Below are 12058 nucleotides of genomic sequence, written 5' to 3' on the forward strand. Positions count from 1 at the left end.
ACAAAACTATGTGTGTGTTTTGCCTTGGTTGCTAGGATCCTCAAGACAGCAGTTAGGGATCATTTTCCTTAGCTTTCCTCATTTGAAGTTCAGTGAGATAATTTTCCCATTTATGATATGCTTTTTGCCTTTTATATTGCAAAGTAATTCAGTGTATATATTTTTACTGAAAATTTAATGTTCATTCATTTAACAAATATTTATTAAGAATCCACTGGTTCTTAATCCTCTTGGGAAAATGACAGAATACAGATAAAGAACTAAACATAATATTTTAAACTGATATTATGAACAATTTCATTTAATGTAAATTTGTGCCATTATTTTTAAGTAAAAGGAAACATTTTTAAATGCTGCCAGTTGTTTACATAAAATGTTTCCAAGAATGTCACTGGAAATGAACATTAGAGCTATTTTACTGGGCTCAGGTCCTTTTATACTATTAAAAACATGTGACAGACCAGTAATGCAATCCAATATGCAGAAAACGCATTCATTTAAAGGCCATATGGCTGAAAGACAGCCCCTGAAAATGTAAACTGATGATTTCTCATTGCCGATTACATTTAATGGACCTAGCAGATGAGAATTTTTTTTGGACCAAAAGCAAACGTGCTTTTGCTTGAAAATATTTTTCCAATTTTCCTGGTAGTGCAGTTCAGGTCTTGAAGGGTATGAAAAAAGCAGGGTAATTAGTATCTTCTTGGAAATAAATGATTTTAAAAAGTGACAAAGGTATTGCCTGAAAAGCCCTTATGGGTGGAGCACTGGAACTGAGGAAGGCACATTCATGCAGAACAGCAGCAAAGCCAGCTTTACTTCACAGCATTGAGAACTAAGATCACGACGCTCGACCTTTACTCTACCGTGTGCAGTGTCTTATCATTAATAGAGTAAGAGCTCAACGCAATAACTAATGGAATATTTTATCAGGAGGCAAGCTCGTGTCTGAGATTTTATGAAAAACAAGCTTGTAAAATTCCTTGTTGTTAGTTGCTATCAAGTCGATTCCAACTCGTGGCAACCACAAACCAGGTCCACTCCCTATACATTATATATTCATAACCCTGGAGAAACAAGTGCAGTGAGTTAACCTTTCTTAAGATCTTTAATAATCAGAGCAGTACACAGTTAGGTACACTACAATCTAAGTACAAGGGCTGAGAAAGAACGACAATGCTCTAGGAAACTTTCAGGAAATTTCTGAGAGACAAAAAAAAAAAGTTCCCAATGCAAATCACTTGCTAACAATGAATCAGAAAACCATAAAGAGGGACTGAAGATGTCTGCTTCACTGATGGGTCTTCCTGGGCTGTCTCTCTACCTATGCAAAACTAAAACCCCAAAGAGTCAGAGTGATTTGATATACTCAGTCCTTCTTTAAAAATCTGCATTAAGAAAATTTAAGTTGAAGTAGTACTTTTCACAGAGGCATAACCAAAATGGCATAATGATTAAGAATGAAGGCCCTAGGACTGCGCTGTCTAATACGGCAGCCACCAGCCACCTGTGGCCCTTCAGCCCTTGGAATGCAGCTAGTCCAAACTAAGATGTTTGGTAAGTGTAAAATACACACCAGATTTCAAAGAGTCAATGCAATATAAAAGAATGTAAAATAGCTCATTAATATTTTATTGACTACATGTTGAAATGCCAAAATTTTGCATATACTGGGTTAAATAAAATAAAATCTTAAAATTAATGTCATGTTTCCTTTTTTTTTTTGAAGCTACTAGAAAATGCAAAATTACATATGTAGCTTGCATTATAATTTTACTAGACAATGCTGCTCTGGAATCAGTTCTACTACTAAGTTTAAAATGTGACCTTGATTAAGTCAACTTAACCTCTGTCTGAATTTCCTTATCTGTAAGATGGGGCTAAAAAGAGTAAACACCCTCATAGAGTTATGGTAAGAATTAAATTATGTATTTTTTTAAATAGTCTTTATCATAATGCCTGGAACATACCAACCTAAAAAAAAACCCCAAAAATTAGCTATTATTTAATTATTAATAAACTAATAAATTATTTATAAATGTTCACTTAACACTTAAGATGGTTTTTAATTGAGCCAAAGGTCACAACAAAAGTTAGATGTGCTCCTGCTGCTATGAGTCAACAATTTATTTCTGCTACTCAAATAGGAAATAAAATAGATACCAGGGCAGGTAAGACGAGCTTCACAGGTGCAGGCAACATGGGAGAGTACCGTCGGGCCTTCCTCACAGCAAACTTCTCAGTAGGAATAGATTTACCAGCAATTCTCTGCTTCAGGCTTTCCACCTGTCTGTGAAGATTCCCAGCCACCACCCGCAGTAAAAGATGATGTCGTTAGAACACACACATTTACACCAGTGGTTTCCAGAGAATGCTCCCCAGACCAGCAAGTCCATCATACCCTGACCCTGTTGGAAATGCACATTTTCAGGCCCCACCCAGATCTACTGAATGAGAAACTCCAAGGGTGGGAGCCGGCAATCTAGATTTTACCCAGCCCTCCACGTAGTGGTTAAGAGCTCGGCTGCTAACCAAAAGGTCGGCAGTTCGAATCCCCCAGCCGCTCCCTGGAAACCCTATGGGGCAGTTCTACTCTGTCGTATTGGGTCGCTACAAGTCAGAACTAATTAGACAGTAATGGGTAAGTTTGAGAACCACTGATTTTACAACTACTTCTTTCTAGTCAATTTACTAATGTCTTAAGCTATCAAACTGAGTCCAGGCAATCTAGGTATTAAAATTGGCAATCTCTATAAGTAAGCAGGAAAGATTCCAAAGTATTTTTCACTCTATTGTAGACACTCGAGAAGGGGAAGAGGGTATACCAGTACATTTCCTATTCCTCTCTGCAAGTATGACACAAATTGATAAAACAATGGGGCTCAAAAGATAGCCCATCAATTAATTCGTAATTTGGAAAAATGTTTCCCAAATATGGGTGACTTTGGAAATAATCAGCTAAGGACATGCACCACGTTTACATATTTCCTCTCAAAATTCTCAGGAATTCCTAGATTGAAATTCACAAACACATAAAACTGAGAGTAGAATGGAGAGACTATGTGTCCCTGGCCATACTTTCTTATGCATAACTTTGCAAGTGACTCAAACAAGTTGCAAGGAAGAATTCAGGGAAATAATCAAATTATATCACTGAAAGAAAGGCAAGATGGAACTGGGAAAAAATATTCTAATATTATGGCAAGCCTGTGTTAGGTTATTTCTGGATACAAGTTGGGGATATGGATTTTAAACCAGGATACTCCATCATGTGGTGATGTGGTGTTCATTAACATCAGTGGAACAGGCAGTGGACATGCAGGTGCAGGAAGGTGCGGGGGGGGCGGGGCGGGGGGGGATGGTAAATATGCCTTGGACGTGAAAACTCATGGTTTAAAGATCACAGAGTTTGCATGAAGACAGGATTCCTTCTGGGGACCACACAAAGGAGCCCTGGTGGCACAATGGTTAAGTACTCTGCTGCAAACTGAAAGTTGGTGGTTAGAACCCACCCAGCGGCTCCACGGAAGAAAGGCCTGGTAATGTGCACCTGTAAAGACTACAGCCAAGAAAACTCTATGGGGCAGTTCTACTCTGTCTTATAGGATCCCTATGAGTCAGAACCAACTCAACAGCACCCAACAACAACAACATAGCAGATGCTCAACAAAAAGGTTATAGACTTACATCTTACTTGGGAAGGTTATGGATGGATAGATAGATAGTTGAATACTGGTCTAAATAGAGTTAAACCGATTATTCACAGCAGAGCCTCTAGAATCTTTAACATACTAACAAGACTAAGAAAATGTTATACCATGTTTCTTAAATTTATCTGATCACGAAATATCTTTTATTCACAGCAATAGTTAACATTTTTGATAACGTCACCAACTTAGGAAACTGTGTTCAAAACTCAGTAGTAGCAAAAACCCAATAATAAAACCGTACCCTCAAAACATAAATAAAAGAACATGTTCTCAAGGTTCTCAATCACACCAGCATGAGTGTAAAATCCTCCTAAAAGGACGGCATTTTGATTCTTGGCTAAATGTACTTTTTAAGGTTTCCTGTATGAATGATTAGGTGAATTAAAGAAATATGAAGGTGAAGCATGGGAAAACACTAAGGGAAAAAGGAAGAAGATGTATTTGTGTGCTCATTTATATCAGGTCTTTGTTATAGTGTCTTGCTTACCTGAATAAAGCTACCACATTCTCTTTCGTTGATACTACATCCTCCTCTGGAAGCATACTCAAAATTGCAGCTTTCAGGAATACATATATTGCCTTGAGGAAAAGAAAATAAGCATCTAATTAAAGAATATCCCTAGGTACATGACATTTCTACCTTGCAAATCAAGAGTGACCTACAAACTTTTCAGATATAATACTTCGGAGCTATCAAAGAAATCAGGGGACAGAAAAAGTTTTATATTGCCTGTTCCAAATGAAAATAACACTTTTCACTTAATTTAGACTATTTTCCTATTATACAACTACAGTGTTCATGGCTGACAAAGTGGACAGAATGAACAAGAGATCATTAGTTCATTCCTCCCAACTTCTCCCAAATGGATCAGAATTAATTCTGATTATCATAAAAAGTCTGACCATCAAGACATCAGAGAGTCTACAAAAAATTATCAACACTATTGATACTTAATAACTTTAAACATAAGTACAGATCATCTTTAGAAGTAAGATCTCTTTGTTGGAAAGGACTCTTTGGATGGTTTTTAAAGATACAGCACTGAGTAGAGTGCCCATAAGTAGTAGGTACATAATGTCTGTTTTCTCCTTTGATGGATCTCTAAGTTGAGAAAATAGTGTTGATGTCATACTATTGAACAAACAGTCCTAAATGAAAATCATTCTGGCCACTTATTGGCAAACAAATAACACTGATGAAAGCACTGCCATTTACCTTGGACCATTTACTCTCTTTACAAAGCAGATCTGAATAGTAATATGCCTGCATCCAGTTTTGTTCGAATACATAAATCCACATCAACTCCCAGTAACAGAGATGGTGGAACTGTTTCCACTCTTCTTGAACTGAAATGCATTTTCGGAATGTTTCTTGTGCCTATAAGTCAATTGCATAAAGCTGATCATCCAGATACTAGACAAGGAGATAATAACCTAATGGAAAAATACATAAAATGCTTTGTACTGAAATAACAAAATTATTCATTAAACCATTCAATATGACATGTTCCTTTCCTTACACGCACTGATACAGTTAAGTTCTGCCTTTTTATTTAACTTTGTGATGGGGTCTTGGCACTTTATAACATGGAAGGGTCCCTTCCCAAGTAAAATATAAAACACAGAAGTCCTTCAGGAAAAGAATGACAGATTCGGGTTTCTAAGAAATCAAAGCTTCCATAGACTAACACACTTTCTAAACAAAATTCAAGACAATGGACAGACTGGGAGAAAACATCCAGTACATACTTAAATGATAAAGGATTAACCCCTTATCAAACAACAATTTTATAAAAGCCTTAAGAAAAAGATAACTCAATGGGAAAATTAGCAAAGATGAACACACAAATCAGAAAAAAAGATACAGAGATGAAAAATATACATATGAAGAAATTTATAAACAGGAAATAAAAATTAAATTTAAAAATATGATATCATTTTTCAGCCACCAGATTGACAAAAATAAAAAAAGATGGATAATATCCAGAGTTGGCAAACAGAACTGGAAACAAATATTCTCATGCCCTACAGGAGTATAAATTGAAACAACCTTAAATTAGGAGGGCAATTTTGTTGGATTTATCGAAATGCACACATCTTTTGACCCAGAAATTGTACTTATCAGAATCTGTTTTACATAAATAAACCTGTGCACAGAAATATATACACAATGATACATGCACAATAATAATGCTTACAACAGTACTGTTTGTAGTAGCCAAATGTCTATAAATAGTAGACTGCTTTAATAAGTATGGTACACCATCCCATAGAATGAAACCTAGCCATCAAAAAAGAATGAGGGAGATATACATACACTGACCTGGGAAAATATCCAACATGTATTGTAAGTAGGAAAAAAAACAACAGAATAATACTCTATTTGATCCCATTTGTATGGAATACAATTGTTTGTAAGTGTATTTACATGAAATGCCCCTTACTCTTCTACCTCTGACCCCAGTGTTCCCTTCTGCCCTAAAGAACTCAGTGAATATCGTCCTCTGATGAGGAGCCCAGTGCAGTGCAGCAGAGGTGCTTCTTACATAGGCGCTAGATTCCAAAGTCGGCATATAATACAGAAATCGGTAAGTCAAATGCTTTGGAAAATCCCTTAAACTGTTTACATGTTATTTTATATAATCTGCCTTGAACTGCCTCATGTATTTCATCTACAAACATAGACTATATTTAGTAATTTACTTTATACAACAGAATGTATATACAAAATTAAATTCTGGCTTTTAAATTAAAATTTTTTCTTTATTCTTTTGTCTAGTCCATGTAGCTGAATTTACTTGAATGTTGACTGAGTATGTGATACAACTCTACGATACAGACAAATCCCCAAGGAACCCCTCAGAATATATTACCTCTTCAACATTCCCCTTCAGCAGCTCTATTCGTGCATGATAAAACAGCATGAGTGAGCCCTGTGAGGAAAGGAAGAAAAGACATCGCTCAACAATCGGGGTTGGTTGGTTAATTATGGTTCAAACATACCCTTGAAATACTAGGCATACATTTGGAAACTGCTGGAGGAAGGGTGCAAGGAGACTCTCTGCTTCCACAATATTCACTTCTCCTGTACCTAGAAATTCAACAGGAAGAGCCTCAGTCTTCATGAAACATGGTGGATATTTATAACTAACTCACCAAATTTCATTAATACATAGCAAAGACCTAATCATGGAAAAGGCAGAAACTGATATTGTGTGACTTTTACACTTGGGAACTAAAATATGACAAGCCTCATCTATGACTTCAGTTTAAGAGAACTTTAGGGCAGATTGACTAACTCTTAAGAATGAAGGTGGTTATCTTAGATTCCTTGTTGGAATTTCTGGTTTTAATGGCACAATTACCTTATCTTAACCAAAAATTTAATTTTCTGCTACAGAAAAGATCTAATACAAATATACTAAAATAGATAATACTAGATAAGGTTTATAGAATTTTTTTTTTATCTGTGAAAAGATTTTTAAAATTCAATAAAAGAAACCACTCTACCTTCTCTGCTAAATATTACTATGAGGATATCTAATTAAAATGAAATGTCATCCTTAATCTTTTTTCCATCTTTGCTCAAAAAAAAAAGTAAACATAGACTATTAGCTCCTATTGATTTTTAAAATTTTTACTTGCTCAGCAGATGCAAGATAATCAACTTTCTATGAAGTAAAATGTAATCCAGTCCTTACCAAGTATTAGACAGATGTAAGTATGAAAACCTAGTATAGTCAAGCAGCATAGTGGAGCCCTCATGCTTCTTCCTGATGCACCTTCTCGTAATTGCATGAGTCCCAACTCCTGTGGGAATAAAATACATTTCAGAAATAGAAGAGCAGGACTACAAATCAGTTTTAGAAACTTTAAAATGTTAGTTCATGCAACCCCACCCTTCATGAAGGTGGGGCTTATTTTTCTAGAGCTTAGAATGGTGGCGATGCCTTTTTTATTGATAATTAGAAACAAAATTTACATAATAAGCTGGCATAAAGCAATCTCACAAATTCCTTTACACTATGTTATTGTAGAGAGAGAATGGCAGTGTCCATTTCATAGAAATGTTGTTATTTCTCTGATGAAAATATTAATTCACACTCCCGAGGTTCACCCTTCAGCCAAAGATTAGACAGGTCCATAAAACAAAACAAGACTAAAGGGGCACACCAGCCCAGGGACAAGGACTAGAAGGCAGGAGGGGACAGGAAAGCTGGTACTAGGGAACCCAAGGTCGAGAAGGGAGAATGTTGACACGTCGTGGGGTTGTTAACCAATGTCATAAAACAATATGTGTAATAACTGTCTAATGAGAAACTATTTGTTCGGTAAACCTTCATCTAAAGTACAATAAAAAAATTAAAGAAAAAAAATTAATTCATTAAAATGTATTAAGGATCTAAATGCAAAGCACTATGGCAGGTATGAACAAAATACCATTCTATGCCCTCAAGGATCTTTCCGTCAAATAGGGAACACAGTACATGAATACATGATTTTCTTACTGTATTATGTTAATAAGTTGTTGTATTACTATAATATAAAAGAGATATTAATTGATATATTGTATTATTTCTTATGTATTAAAGTATACTGAATGCTATAAGAAAGAATAAATAATTTTGAGACAGTACTTAAGTGTTGGGGGAGGATAAGGGAAGGCTTTGTAGAACCCATGACATTTGTCTCAAACCTAACAAGAAAAAGAGGCTGTTGAGAGAACAACATTTGGGAGGAAGGTGGCTGGGGAGGACATCCAAAACAGAGAGACCAGCAGAAGCATAGAACAAGAAAGCACAGGCTTGTCTGGGGAACAGCCAATTCCCAGTTTAGCAGGAGCACTGGGCAAGAGAGAAGTCTGAGCAGTAAGGCTGGAAACACGGCTGAAGTCAGATCACAGAGTCCTTGAATCCATGCTACAGTCTGGACTCTACTCATGAGGCAATGTGGAGCCACAGAAGAAAAAAGGAAGAAGATGAATGGTCAAGAGGGAAGGGTGACCATGAAGTAAGCAGTCAGAATAGACCAAATGCAACAGAACATGAAGGGACTACCAGAAACACACAACAGCACATGAAGAACCTGGACAGTGGAGTCAACAGAAAAAAACGACAGCTTCTTGCATTTGTTCTCATACAATTCTCAAAACCTGCCCTCTTGACTAACAGAGACAAGCTTTTGCAAGAAGGTAACTATTGTAATATCGTATCAAGTGTTATGATTAATAAATGCTATGTGCTACAAAAACAACCACCACAACACAGCAGCGTAACTAAAAAAACTCATGGAAAGCAAATTTCCTCTTTTAGTTTTACAGTGAAACTTGTAAAAACACAAGAAAATCCAAAATACTGCAACTATGCTTGATTCATGCTATTTGATCCACTGGAATCATAAAATGTGAAGACTCTGGGGTCACTAAAATGTTAAGGAAGCTGTGGTGTGATTAACTACTTTTGCGTGTGGCCTTTCTAGCCGTGGTCTTGTAACTCCCACCCAGGTGATTGTGTGATAGAGTAATTGTGGCCTACCAAGGGGACTGGTCAGTTTTGCCTTAAAAGAGAGCCAATTCCAAAGCAGAGGGGAAGAGCCCACCACCAACAAAGAAGAGATCCGTCAGGAGAGACCTGGCTACAGGACATGGCGTGGTAGGTTTCATGGCCCATGGAGAGAGAAAGCTGAGTGCCTTTGGGCAGAGACTGAGGGCCAGGGAGAGGTGTGCTTGCATGCACAGCTGGGAAGAGGCTATCCTAGTGGAAGAACTGTATCCTGAGTGTTCTTGGCCTGAAGTGTAACTGTTACTTCCCTAATAAACCCCATAATTGTGAGTATGGTCTGTAAGTTCTGTGTGGCCATTGCAATGAATTATCGAACCCAGCAGAGAGTGCTGTGGGAGGGACGGCTGGTGTCAAAATTGGTAAAGATGGTGGAGAGAGGAGGTATGTTTGACTCCTGCCTCATAGGAATCAGCCTTGTGCTGCTGATTTTGGTTCTCCTTCCCCCTTGTGGGGCTGGAGGAGGTCAGACACCACAAGCCGTTTTTACAGAAGCATATCTTAACCACACAAGAGGACTACAGATCTAGCAAGCAGCAATACTGGTAAATGTAAGTTTTAATCCCAGAATTTAGGTAACAATTTTGAAATTTCAATAAAACAGTCATGACTACCTCCTGAAAACTATCACACTAATTATGAGGACATGTTGCATTGCTTTTATATTCAGTAAATAATGTTTTATCTTCCCTGACAAAACTGATATAAAATTAAATTTGTACCCTGTTTCCAGAAAATCCAATAAATTCTAGTAGTCTGATAATCCTTGCTGGTAAAAGGGACAGCATCTATAAGGAAAAAAAAAAAAGATATACTTATGTGTTAATGTATTTAACTAGATAACCATCAAACTCCAAACCACTTAAAGTGTTAATGCTTTAGTAATATGAAAAATTAGAACCAAGTCAGAACCACTAGACATGTCTCAATCATCACATACTGTAGTTGTTACTTACGATTTAATTTCACTTAACTAAGATAGTGAACTTAAAAAAATTTAAAAAAAAAAAAAAAAAAAAAAAAGCCTGGTTCTCGGTGCCCATCTCCAGACAGGACTCTTTTAAACTCTGTTTAGTGATCACGTCTGTATGATTCTGTCACTTTGTAATTTTCTCACCAATTCAAGTCAAACCTTAATAAAATTTCAAAATCTCTAAATAATGTATCACAATTTGACAGATATCTACACAGACTCTTCATCTCCCCAAACCAATAAAAAAACCAGTTGCCGTCAAGTTGATTCTGACTCATGGTGACCCTATTTGTGTCCGAATAGAACTGCACTCCCAAGGTTTTCCATTGCTGTAATCTTATGGAAGTAGATTGCCAGGTCTTTCTTCTGTTGCACTGCTGGGTGGATTCGAACCACCAACCTTTTGGTTAATAGCCAAGTGTAAACCATTTGTGCCACCCAGGGACCTTCAAAATCATCCCTCAAGTTCTACTGCTCCCTCACTTATTTCTCCAGATCCGCCACTGTCAAAGCAACAATATTTCTGATACTGAAATGGAAATAGATTCCAAGGTCCTTATTACCAAAAACCTTACTAGTCTATTCAGAGTGCTAGATGTTTCCTTTATATTGTACAACCCAAAACTATTCTGAGCATGTGCAGAACTTCACAACATATACTGGCCAAAGACCCTGGGTCAACACAGGAAAAAAATCTCACTCTTGCCACATGTCAATAAAACCCAGTCAGAGGTTCAGGGAAAGGTTCACAGGTTGTAGAGAAAGCACTGAAAACTGCAGGTTCTTATACAATAGGTTCTGGATTCTTTATAATTATTTCCTTACCAAATTAAAGGCTCCTACTCCAAGTTTGACACCCCCTTCGAACTCATAGAATAACTGTTGCTCAAGTTTGTTCTTCTCAATTACATGCAGGATAGAAAGACATTCCCTGGATTGAAGAAAAAAGGTTAAAGTATAAGTTTACTATGACTCTGACAATTAATGTGAAGAAATATTATTTGTTAGGCCATCCAAACCTACTAAAGGTAATGATTATAAAGATCCAGCTGACTCAAGCACCTGTGCAGCCACCACCCATCTCTCAATGGAGGTTTCCATGTTGCTATGATGCTGAACAGGTTTCAGTGGGACTTCCAGACTAAGACTAGAAAGAAAAGCCTGGTGATCTACTTTCAAAAACTAGCCAATGAAAACCCTATGAATCAGAATGGTCTTATCTGCAACCAATCCTGGGGATGGCACAGAACCGGGCAGCATTTAGTTTCATTGTGCATGGCATCGCTACTAGTTGGGGGCCAACTCAACAGCAGACAACAACAACAATTCTTGTAATAAGATACACTGAGAAAGACACAACATCAGTTCTGTGGTATTCTTGCCACAGATGCATAATCTGAATTTAATCATGAAAAAACGTTAGATGAATCAAACTGAAAGATGTTCTTCAAAATAACTAAACAGTATTCTTAAAAAATATCAGGGTCATGAAAAACGAAGAGAAAGACTAAGGAACTCTTTCAGATTAAAAATGACTAAATACTAAATGATGCAGGAAGCATCAAAAGAAGATGGAAGGAATACACAGAGTCACTATACCAAAAATAATTTGTTGACGTTCAACCATTTCAAGAGGTAGCATATGATCAGGACCCATGGTACTGAAGGAAGAAGTCCAAGCTGCACTGAAGGCATTGTCGAAAAACAAGGCTCCAGGAATTAATGGAATACCAACTGAGATGTTTCAACAAACAGATGCAGTGCTGGAAGTGCTCACTCATCTATGCCAAGAAATTTGGAAGACAGCTACCTGGCCA

At 37.0% G+C, this 12058-nt stretch overlaps 1 protein-coding gene across 4 annotated transcripts in view; it reads right to left on the reverse strand.

Moving 5' to 3' along the window:
• TTC39B (tetratricopeptide repeat domain 39B) overlaps positions 1–12058 on the reverse strand; it is a 138018-nt gene that overhangs the window by 20036 nt on the left and 105924 nt on the right. For all 4 annotated transcript variants that reach the window (XM_023728621.1, XM_023728619.1, XM_023728618.1 and 1 more), the window contains 8 exons: positions 11067–11172; positions 9991–10056; positions 7412–7520; positions 6734–6801; positions 6584–6643; positions 4927–5088; positions 4198–4289; positions 2164–2290 (listed from right to left, as the gene is read on the reverse strand). In XM_023728621.1, coding sequence (XP_023584389.1) covers positions 2164–2290; positions 4198–4289; positions 4927–5088; positions 6584–6643; positions 6734–6801; positions 7412–7520; positions 9991–10056; positions 11067–11172 — 790 coding nt within the window. The remainder of the gene's footprint in view (positions 1–2163; positions 2291–4197; positions 4290–4926; positions 5089–6583; positions 6644–6733; positions 6802–7411; positions 7521–9990; positions 10057–11066; positions 11173–12058) is intronic.

This window comes from Trichechus manatus, unplaced genomic scaffold, assembly GCF_000243295.1.
Source record: "Trichechus manatus latirostris isolate Lorelei unplaced genomic scaffold, TriManLat1.0 scaffold00025, whole genome shotgun sequence".
NCBI classification, from domain to species: Eukaryota; Metazoa; Chordata; class Mammalia; order Sirenia; family Trichechidae; genus Trichechus; species Trichechus manatus.